This window comes from Syngnathus scovelli, chromosome 9 (genome assembly GCF_024217435.2).
Source record: "Syngnathus scovelli strain Florida chromosome 9, RoL_Ssco_1.2, whole genome shotgun sequence".
NCBI lineage: Eukaryota > Metazoa > Chordata > Actinopteri > Syngnathiformes > Syngnathidae > Syngnathus > Syngnathus scovelli.
The window spans coordinates 5110748-5131380 of record NC_090855.1 but is presented as its reverse complement, the minus strand read 5'-3'; the positions used below and the strand labels follow the sequence as shown (position 1 = coordinate 5131380).

General features: G+C 39.4%; 3 protein-coding genes across 3 annotated transcripts; all 3 read left to right on the top strand.

Moving 5' to 3' along the window:
• The first annotated feature begins 6804 nt into the window (after positions 1-6804).
• On the top strand, positions 6805-14125 carry tnxba (tenascin XBa). The gene is made up of 15 exons (XM_049731163.1): positions 6805-6902; positions 8006-9385; positions 9467-9598; positions 9681-11561; positions 11634-11756; positions 11829-11972; positions 12047-12166; positions 12250-12405; positions 12490-12602; positions 12683-12815; positions 12884-13035; positions 13102-13198; positions 13275-13436; positions 13512-13675; positions 13763-14125. The coding sequence occupies exons 2-15, from the start codon at positions 8104-8106 to the stop codon at positions 13859-13861; spliced, it is 4758 nt and encodes a 1585-aa protein (XP_049587120.1). The 5' UTR covers positions 6805-6902; positions 8006-8103; the 3' UTR covers positions 13862-14125.
• Positions 14126-14267: 142 nt separating this feature from the next.
• Positions 14268-17114, top strand: cyp21a2 (cytochrome P450, family 21, subfamily A, polypeptide 2). The gene is given in 12 exon segments (XM_049731376.1): positions 14268-14495; positions 14748-14870; positions 14951-15040; positions 15121-15275; positions 15370-15465; positions 15526-15636; positions 15723-15809; positions 15955-16026; positions 16238-16351; positions 16443-16609; positions 16682-16785; positions 16844-17114. Coding segments are annotated over 12 exon segments (1581 nt in total). The 5' UTR covers positions 14268-14281; the 3' UTR covers positions 17092-17114.
• A 1126-nt stretch (positions 17115-18240) lies between these two features.
• Positions 18241-19340, top strand: LOC125975598 (allograft inflammatory factor 1). The gene is made up of 6 exons (XM_049731369.2): positions 18241-18390; positions 18471-18532; positions 18618-18684; positions 18751-18792; positions 18860-19022; positions 19107-19340. The coding sequence occupies exons 1-6, from the start codon at positions 18375-18377 to the stop codon at positions 19189-19191; spliced, it is 435 nt and encodes a 144-aa protein (XP_049587326.1). The 5' UTR covers positions 18241-18374; the 3' UTR covers positions 19192-19340.
• The last annotated feature ends 1293 nt before the right edge of the window (positions 19341-20633 follow it).

Sequence of the window (20633 nt, the reverse complement as noted above, 5' to 3'; positions counted from 1 at the left end):
GAATACTTACATATAAAAATAAAACGTTAATATAGCTTACACTTTTCCTACAAACTATAATGACCACTCTAAACATAGAATAGCAATGTGTCCATCCAAATTTGAAGATGCAGACTAAAGATTAAAAGCAGAATGGGAAAAAATATATACATTTTAATAGTGTGCATTGTGAACCGAATCAAAAAAGCTTTCAAACTTTTGTAATTAGCATTTTGTGATAGTACATCTCTATTGCAAATCCCAGGAAATAGCATTTAGGTATAATTTCAGATAATCCCCCCCAACCTTGTAATCGTATACAGCTTTTGGAAGGCTGCTTTTTGCATCCCCAATGAGCTTCTCGTCATTTGTCAATTACCACGGCCCATTACGCATGAGTGTGTCATAGCTGAGCTTCGACTGGCCACTGAGCCTCCCATCAGTTCAATGTTAATGTCCCATTGGGTCCACTCCGTCCGTTTGTGGACCATCTCCACCCCGGAGCCCCTCACCATCTTTTCTCACCCTCCTTTCCTCTTGTGTGCTGTCCAGCTGGCTCTGACCTCTGACCTCTTTACCCTCACTCCTGACCTTTGCGGGACATTCCCACGACACACCCTTTTGTGTAATGCTCCCCATGGTAACTCAGCAGGCACTCCCTTCGCATCTTTAAAGATGACCACACCGGGTATCTTTAACTCGTAATAGTGTGATGCCGCCAAGTTTGGGATTTGGCCACAATATTAGGTACACTTAAAAATGAGACCCTTGACTGAAACTGAGACCCTTGACTGAAACATTCTACCTCGGAAGATATCAGTTATAGGTTTGATCGACACTGTCAGAGAGATAAACTCTGCACTGTGGTCATTTTGGGTATTGTATGAAGTTGTGCAAAATATTAAAAACAGTAAACGACAATATTACCTCTCTTACACAATAGAGCATTATTATTTTTAGTGAAGGATTTTGATAGATTGTGCCTATTGAAGAAATCCATTCAGTGCTTATTCTCATGAATATTTTTTAGGGAAAATATATGTAAATTTATCATTTTGCAAAATAAAAAAATTAATGCACTGATTTTGACCAGCCTAATAATATCCTTTTTTTTTTTCTTTCTACAACATCAACATTTGGAAAGACTTGAGATGAGCACTTTTTAACTTTACATCTTGGTACCTGTCATGCGCACTGCCGTCATTCTTTTCTTCTCTGCGTTGGAGCCCCCCATCGCCACGGAGCCCTCCCTTCTTTTCCTTCTGTCACTTTCACAGCTAATTGTAGAAAAGCAGATTTTCTCCTTTGAGGCCCAGTCGCTTAGGTAACCCCGCTCCTGCATGAAATGAGATGGATAGATGGGAAGTGGCGAAGAGGGGCACATGAGGAGGCAAAACGGAACAGGCAGCGCTCGAGGTCGGATGCACACGCGTGTGGACTTTAACGAGATTTATTACGAGGTACATAGATTAGATATTAAAGGACACAATGTTAATAACTGGGACGAGAATGAAAATGCATAACTCAAGGTTTTTGTAAGTACTTAGAATTTCTCTTGCAAAGGGAAATTGGCTTTATTTAAGAATCCAAAAGTTTGATTGTAACCTGCTTATTCACTTAAATTGGAGCAAATCATTGAACATGCTGCACATTTGATGTTATTTGTCTTTAAATTTTCCCTGTTTTAAGCTATTGCAGTGTCTACTGGTTTTGCTGTGACCGGGATTCTGGGACTGATTGTCCAAACGCAATTCTTGTGTTCCACATCCAGGAGTTGTGGGTGGACATCAGGCCCCTGACTCCCACTGATACACTTTGTAGTCCGCAGTGACTGACTTCACGGGAGGAACTAAGGAAAATAATTTCCCCCCAAAAAATGGTTTGACTTTCTGTAGTGATTGGCCTAAAGACACGTGTTTGCCTTGCCTTATTAAGCTGGACGCTACATATAAGAGTGAATAGAATTTTGATGCGGGCTGTGCTTATTATATTGACTATTTTACAATGTGGTAAGTTGTAAGAAATAAATTAGATGCCCATAGACTCCTGAATCCAATTATTTTTTTTTTTTATCTGGTTTTGGGAAAGACCGCTTTATATCTTATAATAATATTAGAATTATTAAAAGACCAAAGATGCTTATCTCATGAAATATAACCTACAGCACCTGTAACATAGACTAATGGTAAAGTATGTTACAAAAACTGATCTTATTGGTTCTGTCTTAAACCGTAATTGGTTCCTTCAATGATTTACAATAAAACCTGACACTTGACTCTTTTGTGTTATTGTTGCTGTTTTTGTAATTAAGGGGCTTACACAATGCAATGTTTGATTGGGCTTTGGGAAACCCTCATGGCTTGTGTCTACAGGGCATGAAGAGGATAATCTTTCTGAACGTAAAAAAGTTACAGTCCATCAACTCTAGTGCCGTGCATCCAGAAACAAAAGCATTATTTTCAGCACGCAAGCAGATTTTAAATCATCTTATTTGATCTGCAAAATGTCACTGGAACAACTATCTACAGTATAATGTGCCCTGAGATTGGCTTTTATAATAACTCAAAGAGTCGAGACTATTCTTTTAGTAAATAATGGGAATGTATTGTGGATAAGTACAGTGGCCATTATCAAGAGATATTGTCAAATTAAAAGTAATGCTAAGAAAAAAACACAACCCTTTGTGTATTTGTCACCAACACACAAAAAGACACTTGGTTACATTATTATTAAGAATATTTGTGATTAATAACGTAAAATAAATGTATTTTAGTGATGTTAACACCATTTAACAGAATCATTTTCTGCATGATGAAAAAAACCCCAAAGACAAATTGACAAAAAAGCAACTAACTACTGTGAATCTTTGCTGATTATCCATTCAATGTCTCGGTGGTGAATTACCGACACAGAATCATCCATTTCTGTTGTCTTGCATACTAGATATACAGACGCCTATTATAGACCCTCTTTATCTATAGCATAGATCCTCACGCTCATATTACGCTCCTAGATACCCACTAGACGTGGCGGTAAGCTTGTTGCCCACAGTTACACAGCTAGGAGAAGCTACATGAGGGGGAAAAAAAAATCGATAGGGTCCAACCACTTAGTTGCTTGGTTAATTAGAAAGATAACTTTTGCAATTTGTCTTCCAAGAGCAACAGTCTAACAACAGTATGACTTGACCCCCATGACTCCCGCCATTAAACAATTTAGAGTTTTGAATTAGTCAAGCATGGTTTTGGATTGTGGTCTTGGTACCAATAAATGGTACCATATTATGCAAACTTCAGGAAATGAATTTACAGGAATTATTTGACCTGTACCTACAACCCATAACCACTGGGTGTCACTGTTTTGAAGAATAGCATTTAAAGCTTTCCTTCGAGAGCATGGACATTTAATAAAGGTTTTGTGATGGTGACAGTTTTTTTTCCATTTCCTTAAGGAGGGAATTATTTTGGCTCTTCCAGGTTCCACTATCTGTAAAAGTCAAGTGCAGAGTGTGTATGGTGAGATCACACATTTGTGGCCCACTACATCATGAAAACAAGAAATCAGATGTTTGCCTACAGCTTTTTGCACACACATGTAAATATGAATTGGGATGTAGAGTGGAAATGCTTTCCATCTGCTGGAACTCACAAATGACCGAAAGCACCTATTAGATAAAAAACAAATAAATAAAACACTAAAATGTGGTTAACACTACTTTTCTCATGTGTATCCAAGAGACTGACAGCCATTGCAGTCCTCACACTCCTAACAGAGTTTGTGGCTGATATTGAGGACTTGAAGAGTGTTAGTAACTTAGTAGCTCTCCACTCTCAAGTGGGAGGAGGAGGAGGAGGGTTGCTCCTTCAAGTGGCATAAGTAAAAGCTCTATTCATCTGCAATGTAAACAATGCAAGGAGACTTAGTATGTGGAGTTGGCAATTCCTAGCAGCCTAGTGATAAAAGACGTTTGGCTAAAAGCAGCAGGGAATGCCAGTGAAATGCAAGTTGTGTTATCACTTTGAAAATTATACTGTGCAAATCTGTCATTCCATAGGAAGGCCTTGTGTCATTTATAAATATGGAGGTGGAGCTGTCAAAGTCATTTACCTATTATAAAATATAAAATATATTTTATATATACGTATATATACGTATATAAAACAGAATACATCATTTATATAGTGCTTTCAAAATAAATTTACAGAAAATACCGTATAACATAAAATGACAATACAACAGAAAAAAAACACATTAAATGAAGTAATACGAGACCAAAATTTGCAGCCCATGATAACAAGCATCTTTGTATGAGGATTATTTAAGATAGGATTCCAAAAGCAACAAATTTGGAATTTAAAATCAATAGCCACAATTTTCTTAATAAGCAAAAGGAGTGAAAGTGAAGAGAAAAAGCCAGATGGTCAAAAAATGTTATTAAGTTGTAGTCGTGATATACAAGGAGGCTCTAAATAGGCTATCAGTTAAAAGTTTTTTAATTTTTTTATAATATGAACATAAACTAGGCCCAAAGTATAAATTACAAATCTGAAATCGATAAAATCAGATGCATTCATTCTGTCATGTCCCTCCCCTCCAAATAGGGTGACTGAGTTTTGGTGGACTGGTTTGATTTAGCTTTCCAGCTGAATATATTTATTTTGAAAGGTTTTTTTTTCCCCGTTCACTGGCTTTGCCGTAAAGAAGCTGAGAGAGGTCTCTGTGCTCCACAAAGTCGTCCTTAAAGTCGCAGACGGCCTGCCTCCTAACATCTGCTACGCGATGGAGGAGGGAGAGGAGGAAAAGTGCGAAGATGAGATGATTTTCAGTTTGGCATAAAATGTTTATATTAAATTTCAGGGTAAGGTGGACAGGGGACAAATTTTGAGCTACATATCACTTTTTAATCCATTGTGGTCCAAAAAGTTGTCTGTCGTTTTAAAGCTGTAATTAGTTGAGAACATTAACCAGAGAAAACAACGGCCAGAAAGGACAGAGTGATGGAGAAGTGAAGAACAAGCGAGGGCTTATGTGCTGATATTATTCTAATCTCAGAGGCCCAGTCCAAAGTAAGCAACATGGGAGGACTTGAGCATCACTTCAATGCAAACCCATCAATGGCTGCTCTGTCCTGGCCCTCCGAGCATAAGACATTTTGTTACCTTTGAATCTGAGGAGGATATATGCCAGAAACATTAGTCAGCTGCAAAACCGAAAAGTCAATGCAAGATGGTAAATCTTGGCACGTACAAAGAAACGTTCTTTTGACAGACAAGAATTAGATTTTACATGTTAAAGGGGAAATCAATGTAATTTTTTCTTTGCAATTATATGTTCTATGACGTTCTGATTAATGTCGTGATTGTGGAATATGAATCAAGCATTTTTATGCATCCCGGGGGCGGCCATCATGCCACTTGCTGTTGACTGGAAGTGACATTACAGCGCCTAAGGAACGTCAGAGCTCATCTGATTTCTGGATTTGGTTGGGTGTTTTCCCTGCTTCAGACCTAAGGAGTAAGTATATTTAAATAACATAAAACATCTACCACTCCCAATAAATTCTGAGAGTGTGGAGTGAAATCTTGGATTTATATTCTGTCTGATCTTTGGCTCGCCAGAAGTCGTGTCAATAACACTTTTGAGTTTTTAGCTTAGCAACATATGGCACGGCAAATATGCATGTTTTCCCAAGGCTGTTTGTATTTTGTCAGGTGTGGAATATCGTTGATTAAGGTCGGGCCTCTCCCAAAAGGCCAGGGCAGGGTCGGCAGTGAGATGGGGGGGAGAGAGTGGTGCAATTTGCACTTATGAGACGTGGGCATGATGAGGAGAGCCAAATTTATTGGACACTTCTGGATGGATGGATGGATGGATGGATGGATGGATGGATGGATGGATGGATGGATGGATGGATGGATGGATGGATGGATGGATGGATGGATGGATATTTTTTTAGTCTTAATATTTTTAGTTTTATACCTTTTACTCAATTATTTATTTCATTTTCAGTACCATTTTATTTCATTCACTTTTTTTAATTGAAAAATACATCTAAAAAAAGACACCATAATTCAATGAATGTGCTCTGTGATCAAAATAGTCTTAATTATTAATCATTAAAAGGCCTGCATGTGGCAGTGGCTGGAAATGTTGTTGCACCTCTGCAAAATGTCACTCATGCCCGCTTGCTTGCAAAGCCTGGACTAACTTGTCTTCATGTGGTTTACAAAAGGAGGGATGGTGGGTGGCCATTTTGGTCCAAGATGCAGAACCACACCACATTCCTTAAAATGGTCTCTTACATAACGGTGGCGTAGTTACATCTCATTAATGCCAACAGACGACCGATTCATATAGCGAGAGATTCCTGTCCCACAGAGTGGCTACTGAATACCTGCAGTGTTATGTTATGTATTTTAGCTGAATCATGATTCTCACACCGGACATTCATTCAATTACTGTGTATATACATTTATATGTATATATGTCTATATGTTTGTTTGTTCATAGATGAGTGAGCACGTAGTATTGCGTAACGTTTTTAAAACAAGTTTTAAATGACAATATTCCAACTGTAAATTGAATTGAACATAAATGATGGTGTACGAAATTACATTTTAAAGGGTGATCTCAATTGTAATATTGGTAAACAATAAAACTCCCGAGATAAATTAAAGATCTTAAGTCAATGGAAATCTACCCATTTTTTTTGGCGAGTTTAAATATTTTCAGAGGTGGTTGAGTAAGTGTGACCACTGGGGGGTGGAGTTGGAGAGAGAGGATGTGGGGGTCCCTTAAGTAGAAGCGAACTTTATCCCTTGCCATTTTTCTTCTGCTTCGCTCCCACCCTGCAAGTCAGCATACAATTTTCCAATCAAATGGAGGGAGGCAAACAGAGATAAGATATAAAAATCATCAAACAGGTAGGTGACCCCCATAATGCTCAGTTGGGGTGGGGAATGAAATTTACTGGAATTGACGTCTTTTAACTGTCGAAATATTTGATCAAATTTATATGTATAGTGTGGATTTTGTACATGAGAAATTATATACACTTCTAATGTAAGCAGGATTTTGAGAGTGAAAAGCTGTATCAATATTTGCAATTTCAAATTTTATGGGTTGGCATATTATGCGCACACAAGTCTTGTAATTGAATGGGGGGGGGTCTTTCAATCCATTAACGTGTTCAGTAATTGTTTTTGGTGCACACATTTTTCAGTGTGTAAAAGTAACGCAAATGAACTTATAACTTGCGTTTTCTTATTTTAGAATTAAAATTGGTGCGCTTCAGTGCAGTCACTTACTATGAAGTACACACACATTTAATTGGTGAACAAAAAAAAATGTAGGTCATCAGGTGTTGCAATTTGTTGACTTGATATTCATTCTATTGATTCCATTCAATGGTATGACATATTTCTTTATGTGGATTTTATTGGTCGTGGCTGCAGAGGCTTATATAAGCTTCTGTGGAGTGAAAGACAAACAATGTCCCACAGTTCTATACAGTCCCCCACTGTTAGTTCTCCACTCAGGTTCACCATCAGACTTCTCGCTTCCTGTTCAAAACCATCCAATATGGCCCAGGCAAGCAGATGAATGAACTATTATAGGTGTGAGGCGGAACACTGTCACATTATGTCAGTTCATATTTCGGTTTACCTTATTTGGAAATGGCGTACTAGGTTCTGATCAAATGTGAATCAAAGAAAATCCTGATCAATATGTTTATACTAATATTGTATGTTTGTATATCTCTTTTAAGTAAATGAAATAACATATAATTAGGTTTAAAGACCCTTAAAAAATTGAGAAAAAATAAAAACTGTATTTTACTATTCATTAGTGCCATCTACGTAAATACTGAGAATGATTTTTTTCCAGTGTATCTAAGTAGGCAATAATTATTAGGATTTAAGGAATTGAAGATGAAAGCAAAGAAAGAAATACATAAGCTAACAAAAATATTTGAAATAGTTGAAGTAGTTGAAGACACAAGCAATGACTTTCTTCTCATTTGTAGGTCAAAGCTGGCTCAACCCCTCAGAAGAAGAAGTTCATAATCTTAAGAATAACATACAGACAGATATTCCAAAGTCAATCTCTGGTTACTGCCTGAAAATGTTGTTTACGCTTGGACTTCTCCTCCTTCTCACACCATTTGCTTCACTTCAAACCAGCACCAATCAGAAGAGAAACTCTGCAGGAAATGCCTTGACTAAAACCAATGTTGCTTTCACCGTTCCAAAACAAAAAAACAGCAGTCCCGCCAAACTGACCGGTCGTCCCACCCTAAATCCAAACATCAATCAAACAGTTTTACCGACTCCTCTCCCCAACCAAAAACCTCCAGTGATAAACGCTACAGTAAACACCAGAGGTAAACCCAGACCAACCGTAAACTCGACCACTGTGACCCCATCAGTGAAGACATCTACAGTGAGTGGAACTGTAACCAAAAAAGACAAGCTCACAGGGTCAGTTAATCAGACAAGTTTAGCTAAATCCACAAGAGGCAATGAAGTGAAGGTTACAAAGGACAATCCTGGACGCACTGAAACCTTCAATGATCAGTCAGGATCCACAAGGTCAGCATCAGTCAACGGTACGAAAACCACTCAAGACAAACTCCAACTTAATGTCAATCAGACTGCTTTAGAAAAATCTCATTCAGACAGCAATGGGAAGATTGCCAAAGTCAAGTCAGGCCCTACCGCAGTTCAAAATGCTCAGTCAATATCCACAAAGTCAGCCAGCGGGACTAAAACCACCAGAAACAAGTTCTCAGCCTCTGTCAATCAGACTGTTGTTAAATCTCCCTCCACCGGAGAAATGAAGAACACTAAAGAAAGGCCTGCCCCAACAGTCCAAACTCCTCTCTCAACTTCAGCAAAGGCCTCTACAACCAGCGGTTCTGCAGTTGTCAAAGAGAAGACCATGGTCCATGAGAATCAGACTGTAAGTGTCAAAGATTTGAAGAAGGTTCCAACTGTCACAGCTGCAAAGGCCGCTGCAACCAGTACCCCAGCAACTGTAAAACCTCGGATCACATCCACTGCTGATCCCACAATTGTGGTCAAATCTTCTTCTACCAGTGATGTGAAGAATTCCAAACTCACAGACCAAACCTCTGCGGACCAGGCAACTGTAAACAAAGCTCCCAGCGACACTAAAGTAAAGACTGCCCCTTCACAGCCAATCAAATTGGTTTTTGCTAATGACTGTGAATCAAGCAACACCAAAGAGCATGAGATGAGCCTAAAACCTGGTACTCCATTGGTCATGACACATAAGATCAGTTTGATCCCCACTGGCTGTACTGGCGGCTGTGAGGCCGAGATGGCTGAGTTGAAAGGACGCTTGGCCAGGTTGGAGAGAGAGATGTCTTCGATGAAGAACAAATGTATGGTTATTAGATTTCACCCTATATGATTACTCGGCTCTGCTTTTTCGTATGACAAAACTATTTTTGTTTCCCAATCAGGTCCGTGTTCTGCAAATTGTCCAAATGATTGTAGTGACAATGGAGAATGTCAGAAAGGAAAATGCATCTGCAAGGAAGGATTCATGGGCCCAGATTGCAGTACCTGTGCACGAGGAGCCGACTGTAATAAAAGTAAGTGATTGTCTAAATGTGACAAAAATGTATTGATCTTAAATCCACATCTAACAATGATTCCTCTGCTCTGTAACACCAGGAGAAGCCAAAGGGACGATCAAGGTAAAATTGGACACAGAGGTCCAGAAAGAGAATAAAGAAAGAACCACTATGAAGGAACATATAGAGGATAGAACAAAAATGGTAGCGCAGGTGCAACTGGAAAAGAAGGACCAGAAGAAGGGAACTAATGCCAAGGAGACTGACACGAAATCAAAGTTAGCCACTACTGCAAAATTAGGTCTTGCAAATGCACAAATAAATGTGGATGCTTCTGAGAAGAGAATTACGATAAAAGGTTCCACAAAGCCTACTGTCCCTACTGTTGGCCAGATTTTGCTGAAGCATGAAGCCAGAAAGCATGAGGAGTCCCAAAAAGGCAAAACTATGACATCAGGTACAAAAAAGACAGACTTTAAAATGATCAAAGAAGGAACCGTGGTTAAATCATATTCAAAATCAGATCAACTCAAAGATGAACCTCAGTCCAACATAACCCAGAGTGGTGTCACCAATTTAAACGGAACAGCGAAATTGGGAAAAATTCTTACCAGGATTGTGGCAACAAACAAAACCTTGGCCGGAAAGGAGACCAAGGAGCAGTTCACAGTCACTGGAAAGAATTTAACTCAATCAGCAGGGTCAAAGCAGATTAAAAATGTAAAATTGCACTCTGTTGATGAAAACACTGAAAAACAAACAGGTACTACAAAAGTGTCTACTGTTGAAGACATAAACATGGATCCTACCAAAACCAGACAAGGGAGATATTCAGTAACGGATGGTAAAACCGGACATACGTCCACATCTGTGGTCTCTGGTGATGACAGAAAATCAGATTCGAGCAAGAAAACTTTGCATTCTGTTGATGGCAAGGCTGGACAAGGCAGACATATTACAACCGAGCACTCTGCCGATGCTAGCAAGACTGGAAGAGGGAGGGATACCATCAAATTGCATCCTGTTGTTGCAAGGACTGATCAAGGTAGACATGCTATGACTACCCAGGTGGTTGACAACAGAAACATAGATGCTAGTAAGACTGGGAAATTGAAAATTACTAAAACTTTGCACTCTATTGATGGCAAGACTGAACAAGGCAGAGCAACTACAACTGTCGTTCATAAGACTGAACAAGGCAGACATACTGTGCATTACGTTGACGACAGAAAGACAGATGCTAGCAAGACTGAAAATGAGAGAGATACTGGAGCAGAACGTTCTGGACAAGGCAGTACTGCGCACTCAGATGCTATCAAAACTGGGCAAGGTAGAAGTACCAATACAGTGGTCTCTGTAGATGCCAAAACTGGAAAAGGAAAAGATACTTCAACTGTACATACTTCTATCGATACCACAGATGCAAGCAAGCTAGGAAAAGGCAGTGTCACAGTGAAGAGTCAATACATCGTGGATGCCTCGGTTGTAGCTACTTCAGAGAACAAAGCTCGAGTTTCCCAGAGCCAAACAACTACCCATGGCGGTTCTATGACGAGTGCGACAAGAACAGGAGGATTGGGTTCTGTGAAGGTTGTAAACATCTCTTCCCATAGCTTCATCATCTCATGGTCAGCACCACAAGGAATGTTCAAGAACTTCACAGTGATTAGAAGAGAACCACAAGCAGAAGGCGATGAGGAGGACTTTCAAGAGTTTGAAGAGGAAGCTTTTGGGGGAGAGAATGTTCAGGCAGCAAAAAACAAAATGGAGGTCCAGGTACACAAGGAGAGCACTTCCTCTTCAAGTAAAGTCGTAGCATCAAGAAGTAAAACAGAAACCAAGAGGATCATGCTGGCGGTGCCTGGCAATGTGCGATCTGTTGAGTTTAGTAACCTTCGCACAAACACACGCTATGTCCTATACGTATATGGAACTGCAGTGGACAGAAAATCCAAGATTCACAAAATTATTGCAACTACAGGTAAAATCAAAATGCAACCATTGTGACTAGAGTCATTGAATGCCTCCAACACTCCTCGTTTTTCTTCTTTAGGTCCCGAGCCAGCCACAGATATGGTTTTTAGCAACATAACAGAGACATCACTGATGGTCTCCTGGTCCAAACCCAAGACGACAATAACGGGCTACACAATCACGTACACCCACATTGTCACAGGTCTGTAAAAAATGGCGACTACTAAAATGCATAACCGCTAGAATTGCATAAATTCATACTTTTTCTTTTAAGGGGAGACCCATTCAGTAAATCTGGACTCCCGACAGACTCATGTGGTTCTTTCCAAGTTGTCTGCTGGATCTTCCTATATAATCACTGTCACCACAACGCAAGGCAGAATCCAGAGTGATGCTCTTGTGTCCATTATCACAACAGGTAAAAAACTAATTCCACATCTGCTCTCAAATTCTGAAAGTTAGGTGCAAGCAAGTGTCGTTTCTCATCTGCAGTTCCCGCACCCCCAACCCACCTCCGAGCTATTAATGTGACAGACACCAGAGCAGTGCTACAATGGACTCCCAGCTTGGGCAAGGTAGACCGTTTCATCATCAGCTACGAATCCTCCAAGAGTAAGTTCAAAAACTCGAACTGTCCTAATGAAATAAGTTCATCCACTGCAAAACCAGCTAAGTAAGTCTCCACCTTCCCATAGCTCCTAATGTCACCGTGACCGTGATGGTGTCTGGAAACTCAGTGGAGCACCAGTTGAGAGGCCTGCAGAGAGGCACCGTGTACACCATCAAAGTCCTAAGCCAGAAGGACAGTCTTCAGAGTGCGGCCATTACAACTAGTTTCACTACTGCAAATGGTGAGGAGATGGCGAGTCAAAGGTTGGATCAAGCTTGTTTAGTCAGGTTCAAAAGCAGCCATTTTTTTTTTTATTTCTTGTAAGTGGTCAAAGCCAGCGAAGTGGGTGCACGCTCTGCTTTGATTGTTTGGAGAAGTTCTACTGTGGTTTATCACAGCTACAGACTGATCTACCAAGTGGTTGGAGAGGAGGCAATGGTGAGTCATAGACCATGATTATTATTCCCAAACAATGAATCCACAACATATTACTGTAATGATCTTGATGTTTATACTAGGAGCTAATTCTGGAGCCCACCATCACAGAGTATAAACTGACAGGGCTATTACCGATGTCACGCTATAACGTTCTGGTAGAAGGCGAACGAGATGGACATTACACGTCAATTGTTACCACGGAATTCATCACAGGTAGACCAGAATCCAAATTTGTCCGTCCACTCCAGGAATAATATTAATTATTCCAACCCATTTCACAGGAAAGCTACGTTTCCCCTACCCGACTGAGTGCTCTCAAGAGCTGCTGAATGGAGCTCTTCAGTCTGGGGAGGTAGATATCTACCCCCAGGGGAAAGATGGCCAGGTCCTGAGAGTCTACTGCGACATGGAGACTGATGGAGGCGGTTGGACGGTGAAACAAACTATTTAAATAACACAAAAAAATGAAAGTCATCTAGATGCCTAATTTTATTTCTAGGTGTTCCAAAGAAGAATGAGTGGAAAAACTGATTTCTACAGGACCTGGAGTGAATACAGAACCGGTTTTGGAAACCTTAGTGAAGAGTTCTGGCTCGGTACAGTTGAAGTTTACTTGAATAATCACCAATGAACACTTTGTATCTCACTTTGTTTTTCTGACCACCATAACAGGAAATGAGATTCTGCACAACTTGACCAGCATTGGTCCTGTCAGCTTGAGGGTCGACCTGCGATCCGGAAATGAAACCGCTTATTCTCACTATGCTAACTTTTCCATTGATTCTGAGGAGAATTATTTTGCCCTCACTGTGTCTGGATACACAGGAACAGCAGGTGAAATATTTTCCTTGAGATTGTAAATTATCAGCAGAACTTTACGGTAATTTACACACTGTCATTCTTGGCTAGGTGACTCTATGAAGTACCACAATGACCGTCCGTTCTCAACCCGGGATAAGGATCCTGACTCTTTGGGCATCCACTGTTCCCGGGCCTATATGGGAGGCTGGTGGTATAAGAACTGCTACAAAACCAACCTCAATGGCCTTTATGGCATCAACACAAATAATCAGGTCGAGTTAACAGTTACTGGACTTTTATTCCTCCATGTCTCTACGCACTGACTAAACAGAATCAATATTTTGATTTATCCAATTCAGGGAGTGGTGTGGATAGACTGGAAAGGCAAAGACTCTTCCATCCCCTTTACTGAGATGAAGTTTAGACCGTCCAGGTTCTCTCCTGCAACACATGGCTAAGGGGGATCAAGCTCGGAAGACGAACTCCAAATGAAGGAAGTGTTGTGTATCACTTTTCAACAGTTTGTTTTCTGAGTGTTTCACTTTACCGGAATCTTATCTTTGTTGATCTGTTGACTTTTTTTTTTTTTTTTTGTCCGGCCCATCCAGTTCAGGGTGGCGTTTGACTCATCTCACTACTACTGTAAATATGCACTGTTTCATTCAGTTGAAATACATGTGGGTTTGGTTTTACATTAAAAACATCCCGTTACGGGAAAATAAGTGTGTCTCCTCCTTTGGACCAAACACAAACATTGCCAGTAAATCTGTAATGTTGTCAAGGGCGTGTTATCATGTCCTTCGCAGGATACAGATTTAGTAAAAAAGAAAACATTTAGACCCCCTTGATAAGAGCGGTAAAAATACACACACACTATCATGATGAGACCAACTTTAGGTCACTATAAATAGGACGTCAAGTGCGAGGAAAAGCTTTGCGAAAAGGAGCAGGATCCGGGCAGACACAAGATGCCAACAGACTTTTTGGTGTTCATTGTGGGAGTAATTCTACTCATGTTGGTGAGAATGTTCCTGCAAATTTTCTTTAAATCCGCATCAAGCAACAACTCTCCCAATGGAAAACCTCCACCAGGTAACTCTTTGCATAATAATACTTGATGTCCAACAAAAATGGTCATGGTTACATTATTCTTATCAGAAAAAAAAAAATTCGAAATGAAAAACATGTCTAAATATGTTTTTGTTTCTTCTGAAAATAAAATTGAGATGCATGCTTTTCATTGGACAGTGACCATATATAGTCTTCCTATAAATCACTGTTAAAACATGCAGTTTTTCATCAGCTTTCTTCTTTTTTTTTTTTTTTGCTCTTTGTCCTTCTCAGGCCCTCCAAGCAGATTTCTTATAGGCAACATGATGGAGCTAACTCACGACCATCTACCAATTCACCTAACTCATCTAGCGCAGCGTTACGGACACATCTACCAACTTAAATGTGGAAACACTTGTAATCACAAGATTGATGTTTCTTCAAATGGATTGTATTAACATGCATGGTACACACACATCATTATTTTTTTTCTTCAGGCATGGTGGTTCTGAACAGCAGTGAGGTCATAAGAGAAGCTTTGGTGAAGAAATGGTCAGACTTTGCAGGCAGGCCCGTTTCATTCACAGGTAAATGCAATCGTGGTTGCTAAGTCTTCCTCACAGTCAGGAGATCTAAGGATTTGATTTGTGAACCTACCTTTTCACAGGACGTATTGTGTCGGGTGGAGGGCGTTCCATTTCTCTGGGAGACTACAACGACGAGTGGCGAGCTCATCGTCGCCTGGTCCACGGCGCTTTGATGCAATGCTGCCGTCGTTCTTTGCATGAGGTGATTGAAAAGCAGGCGATGCATCTCTGCAAGGTAAGAACACAAGTCACGACAGCAAAAATAAAAAATAAACGCTTTTGGGCTATTTGATATTGGCAGTGGACTAAACAATATTGATCTTGTGCAGGTTCTGAAGGCCTACCAAGGCAGTGCCGTTGATCTCTCTGTGGATTTCACAGTGGCGGCCAGTAATGTGATCACCACTTTGACTTTTGGAAAGGAAGTAAGTCCTTCGAATCAATTTTTAAGCACTGATCTTTAAGTAATTGATCAATTGTTTCAGTATGACAAGAAATCAACAGAGCTGCAGGAATTGCACAAATGTCTGAATGAGATTGTCGCTCTATGGGGCTCCTGTTGGATTTCCGCCCTGGACTCCTTCCCTTTGCTGAGAGTCAGTTGAAGAAATAATCATTCAGAAGTCAGTGATAAACATCTCAAATAAAGATCTAATAAAGTCTATGTCATTTGTTCTCCAAGAAATTACCCAACCCTGTTTTCTCCCGACTCATGAAAGAGGTGACCAAGAGGGACAACATCATATTCAAACATCTCAACAACTACAAGGTCATTTGTCATGGGAAATAAAAACAAAAATTCTCTTAGTTCCTACTTTAACATTAATTTGGGAGAATTCTTGTCCTGCTTCTTTCTGTTAATATCCTTCATAAAACAATTCGTCTTGTCATCTCCTGTTTTGTCTCTTGTGCAGTCACAAGACGAGAAACCCGAAGGCACCATCACAGGCTGCTTACTCGAGGGACTCAATACAAAGAATGGAGAGGTAATTGGGATTATTTACCCAACATTTAAAATTAATTAAGCATTCTTATGATTATGTAGACAGTGATATTTGTTTGGTTAACATCACGACAAAATGCCTTTGGTGTCCTCGTCAGAATCATTTAGTCATCATGAATATGCAGATTTGGCTAAAGGCAGGCTATCGCTGTCCAAATCCATTAAGTGTAGGTCATTGGTGTGTTGTCCAACAGCTGCTGACAGACACTCATGTCCACATGGCTATTGTGGACCTTCTTATTGGAGGAACAGAGACCACTGCGGCCTGGCTCAACTGGACCGTAGCATTCCTCTTGCACAGACCCGAGGTCACTTTAACGTCTTCATTCCTCATATATGTTCGAATGGATGGATGTTTCTCTGGTCTGTTCTCATTTGCTCCTCTGCTGTTCCCATCAGATCCAGACGCAGGTGTACGAAGAGCTTTGCACCGTGCCAGAGGGTCGCTATCCCACATATAGCGAGAAGTACAAACTTCCCATCCTGAGCGCCCTCATCAACGAAGTGCTCCGTCTCAGGCCCGTCGCTCCTCTTGCCGTACCTCACAGAGCCGTACGAGACAGCAGGTTAGAAAGAAGAAGCAGTTAATCGTGTTGAATTTTCTGCTGAATTGAATTTCATAAAGTATCCTTATATAGTATTGCAGGTTATTTCATCCCCAAGAACACAGTGATCATTCCAAATCTTTTTGGAGCTCACCATGATCCTTTAGTGTGGAACGAGCCGCACCACTTCAAACCAGGTAAGGAACTTTTTATTTTTTTAATAGTATATAGTATTATCATCATTCTGCCTTTCAGAACGTTTCCTGGAGGGAGGAGGGGCCTCCCCAAGAACCTTGGTCCCCTTCGGAGGAGGTGCTCGTCTCTGCTTGGGGGAGTCAGTTGCTAAAATGGAGCTTTTTCTTTTTACAGGCTATTTGCTGAGAGATTTTTACTTCTTTCCCACTGATGCCCGTCTGCCCGACCTGAGGGGCATTGCTAGTGTTGTACTCAAGGTCAAGGAATACAAAGTTATTGCATGTCCGCGACCTGTTAACAATAATTAAAGTCTTGAACTATCTGTGTTGCACGATTAATGTACAATTATTGATTGCAAGGTTGCTGACTAAGCAATATAAGTTTTAAACAGCATATTTAATTATTTTTATTGTACTGATACTATTCTTGCAGTATCGTTACATTTATGTCATGGAAATGTTTAATTCATTAAAAATAAAAACTATATCAAATTAATACATATGCAATATTAGTTGAACAAAATAAAACATCATAATTCGGTTCATGGTGATGCATTACATTTCATATATTATCAAACCAATTTTACTTGAGTATGTTAAGTTTTTTTTTTTTGTTTGTTTGTTTTTCAGGACAGCTTTAAAAGGGAACAACATTGCCACTATGTGGAGAATTTACAACATTACAAAACTGTGATCTCAAGGACATGAGTTGCGTTGCAATTCAACCTTCTGGGATGATTTTAAACTTCCAGTGGCAAAAACTTTATATTATGTATTATGATAGTGATAATGACAAATAGTTTAAAAATAAACTACTAACTGACTTACTAATCACTGCTAAACTATAATATTGTGGTTTTCCAGCAGCATATGCATCCACCTTACCCTTAAAAAAAGTCACTTATTTGCTACAAGCTGCCTTTTTAAATTAAATCTATAAATTTATAAGACAAATTTTGGGAGGTGGGTGAAAAGAGTTTAATGGAGTGTGTAGGCTTATGAAAATGAAACTATTCGTTCGGTGTTGTTTTGGAATTATGGGGGGGTTAAAGGCCATCAGTGTGCTTAATTTAATGTCAATTTAAAAATTAACCAGTTGATTTGGTGGAATTAGCTCAGAAATGTGAAATACATTCCAATCATTTAAAGATAAGGTTGCAAATAAGTGACAGTGATATAGGAGAGATCACTATGACATCCCGACATACAAAACTTTGTGGTTCCAAACAGTGCACAATGATGAATACGTCATCACGTGGCACAAGAAGGCAGCCTCGGTTACTTAAGATTTGTTTTATGAAATAGACATTTTCAAAGGATCTTGGCCAACAACGTACATTCAAATTGTTCAAAAATGTGGTTCCTGTAATGACGGCATTTGAAACTTTGAGAAACTTATTATGTGCGGTCACTTAAACTGGGAATGACACGTACATCTCAGTATGTAAACGTGGTTGTGCAACACAAGTCTTGTGAAAAAATGTGAAAGTCTGATAGCGGCTTTAAAACTAAGAGAAGCTCACTTCCTCTTTGAGCTCACTTTAGAGAAGCAACAACGGGCTGCGTTTAATTTTCTTTTCCGCACAGGACAAATGGAGAAGGCTCAAGGTTGGTTATTTTGCGATTCATTTTTCATTTGTCTAATAGTTCAATTGTTAAATATTTTTTTTTTATTTTTTTTTTGGCAGGTGGTAAAGCATATGGCCTCCTCAAGTCTCACCAAGAAGACAAACTAAATGCCATCAATGAGGTGAGACCGGAACGTTTTCAAGTCAACAACACAATGCTGAGTATCTTAAAAAATAAAAATAAATGGTGTTATTTTCTTACCTTAGGCTTTTCTGACCGATGAACAGTATGCAGATGTGGAAGACCTCGCCTGCAAGCTTGACATGTTCAAACGTAACAATTTAAAACTCACTAAAATGCTAGTATCAGTCCAGTTCTAAATGTTTTCTTACTCTCCAGGCAAATATATGGAGTTCGATCTTAACGACAAAGGCGATATAGGTAAAACTACAATTATGAATTCCAATGAGGAAATGACTATAACATATTTTTAATTTTTTTTTTTTAGACATGATGGGCTTAAAGCGAATGTTGGAGAAACTGGGCCTGGCCAAGACTCACTTGGAGTTGAAAAAAATGATGTCAGAAGTGGCAGGAGGAGCATCCCAGACAATCAGTTATACAGACTTCCTAAATATGATGCTGGGAAAAAGACATGCCATTTTGAAACTGTGAGTAGAACGAGGAAGTTTGTTCTCCTAATTTCCATACTGTAAAATGCCTCATGGATTTTCGTGTGATTTCTTTGATTGCAGAATTCTGATGTTTGAGGGCATGAATAAGGAGGAGAAGAGACCCGAGGGACCAGCTTCTCCCAAAAACTTTTCGCAATTACCCTGAGGGATTTTTCACCATCAAAATTCCAGAACTAACACATCATATGTTCCACTTTGTATGTAATGGATTGTTTATTAACCCGTCTTTGGATAAAAGGATTCTCTTATTTTTTTAATTGAAAAAAAATTGAATTAAAATGTTTTTTCATCACATTCTTTCAGAAATTCTGTGAAACTAACGTCTGGCATTTTAGCACACGAATAATTCAAATCCTCGCTTCTGCAGTGACCTCATCCACATCAAGCGTAACACTTCTCTGTGCTTTGTACCGGAATTAGATTTACAAACGAGACAGGATGAATTATTTTACCTCAAATAGCGTCAAAGCGGGCTGGCGCAGCTTGATGATGAACAAAGATATTGCGCATAAATTACCAAATCACTTTGAAATCTTGCTCTTCAAGATAGTATTTCTAAATGTTATGTTCTCTATAGCACAACATAGATGAACATTTAATTCATACTTTGCATGATGGTATAAATTGTACAGAGGTAGAAGAATGCTCCCTTTTTTTTTTCTTTTTTTTTAATAAAAGACAAAGAAGAATCACAAAGCAACAATATTTTTCACCATCTAAAATCTATTTTTCCCATGTGAAATTCTAAGTTTTTTTTTTTTCTGGGGAGGTTGTTATTGTTGTAGCTACCAAAAGTATGCGACCAAGACTAAGAAACACGTGGTCTAATAAGAGGGATTGGTGCGTTTGACAGCTTCTACTACAGAAAAGCACATTAGACAGCAAGTGAGAGCAAAGCAACTTGGACTATGTGGTAAAAGGCTTTACAAACTTTCTTGATATAAACTTTGTGACGTCTCTAAATGGAAGTAGCTTTTTCGCTCGTAACATCACAGTACATCAAATCACATAAAACAGTTGCTACTTTACAAATAAATTACTGTATAGTAGAACATGTAAAAAAAACAAACGTGTGCTCCTATGACCAAAAAAAAAAAAAGCCACATTTACCAGGACAGCTGCCTTCGCCTTCCACTTGCGCTTTACCGAGTCGAGCAACGAGCGCAACGTGTTCCCGCAAGACTTTACTTGGAAAATTGTACAAAAAGTTACGCACAATATTTGTTCAAATTTGACTGTTTTCCAGAAACCCATACAAGAAATGTAAATGGGTAGGAGATGAGGGAAAATATAATTATAAAATGATTACAAGAGAAGCCTTTTGAAGTGCCTTCCATTTTTGTAGGCATTCCCTCGAAATTCTCATGAGAACAGGTTCTTTCAATGTCACGTGGATGAACATGAATGTACATTAAAAGTAGGGACAGATATAAATATATGCGCATTCCTCATACATTCCGATTGAGGTGTGTGGTCTTGTAAAGTACGTATATTAAACCTGAGAGAAACAGACCAAAGCTTTTAATATAGATCAACCAAATATATTCAAAGCGGCTGATGAAGAGCACGCTGACTGACCAGAGGAAG

Excerpts from the sequence above, each read along its gene's own strand:
- tnxba (XM_049731163.1), top strand. The coding sequence starts at position 8,104 with ATGTTGTTTACGCTTGGACTTCTCCTCCTTCTCACACCATTTGCTTCA. Across the intron at positions 9,599-9,680 it reads AGGAGCCGACTGTAATAAAA|GAGAAGCCAAAGGGACGATC; the intron begins GTAAGTGATTGT and ends CTGTAACACCAG. Across the intron at positions 11,562-11,633 it reads CAAAATTATTGCAACTACAG|GTCCCGAGCCAGCCACAGAT; the intron begins GTAAAATCAAAA and ends TTTCTTCTTTAG.
- LOC125975598 (XM_049731369.2), top strand. Across the intron at positions 18,533-18,617 it reads AACTAAATGCCATCAATGAG|GCTTTTCTGACCGATGAACA; the intron begins GTGAGACCGGAA and ends TTCTTACCTTAG. Across the intron at positions 18,793-18,859 it reads TAACGACAAAGGCGATATAG|ACATGATGGGCTTAAAGCGA; the intron begins GTAAAACTACAA and ends TTTTTTTTTTAG.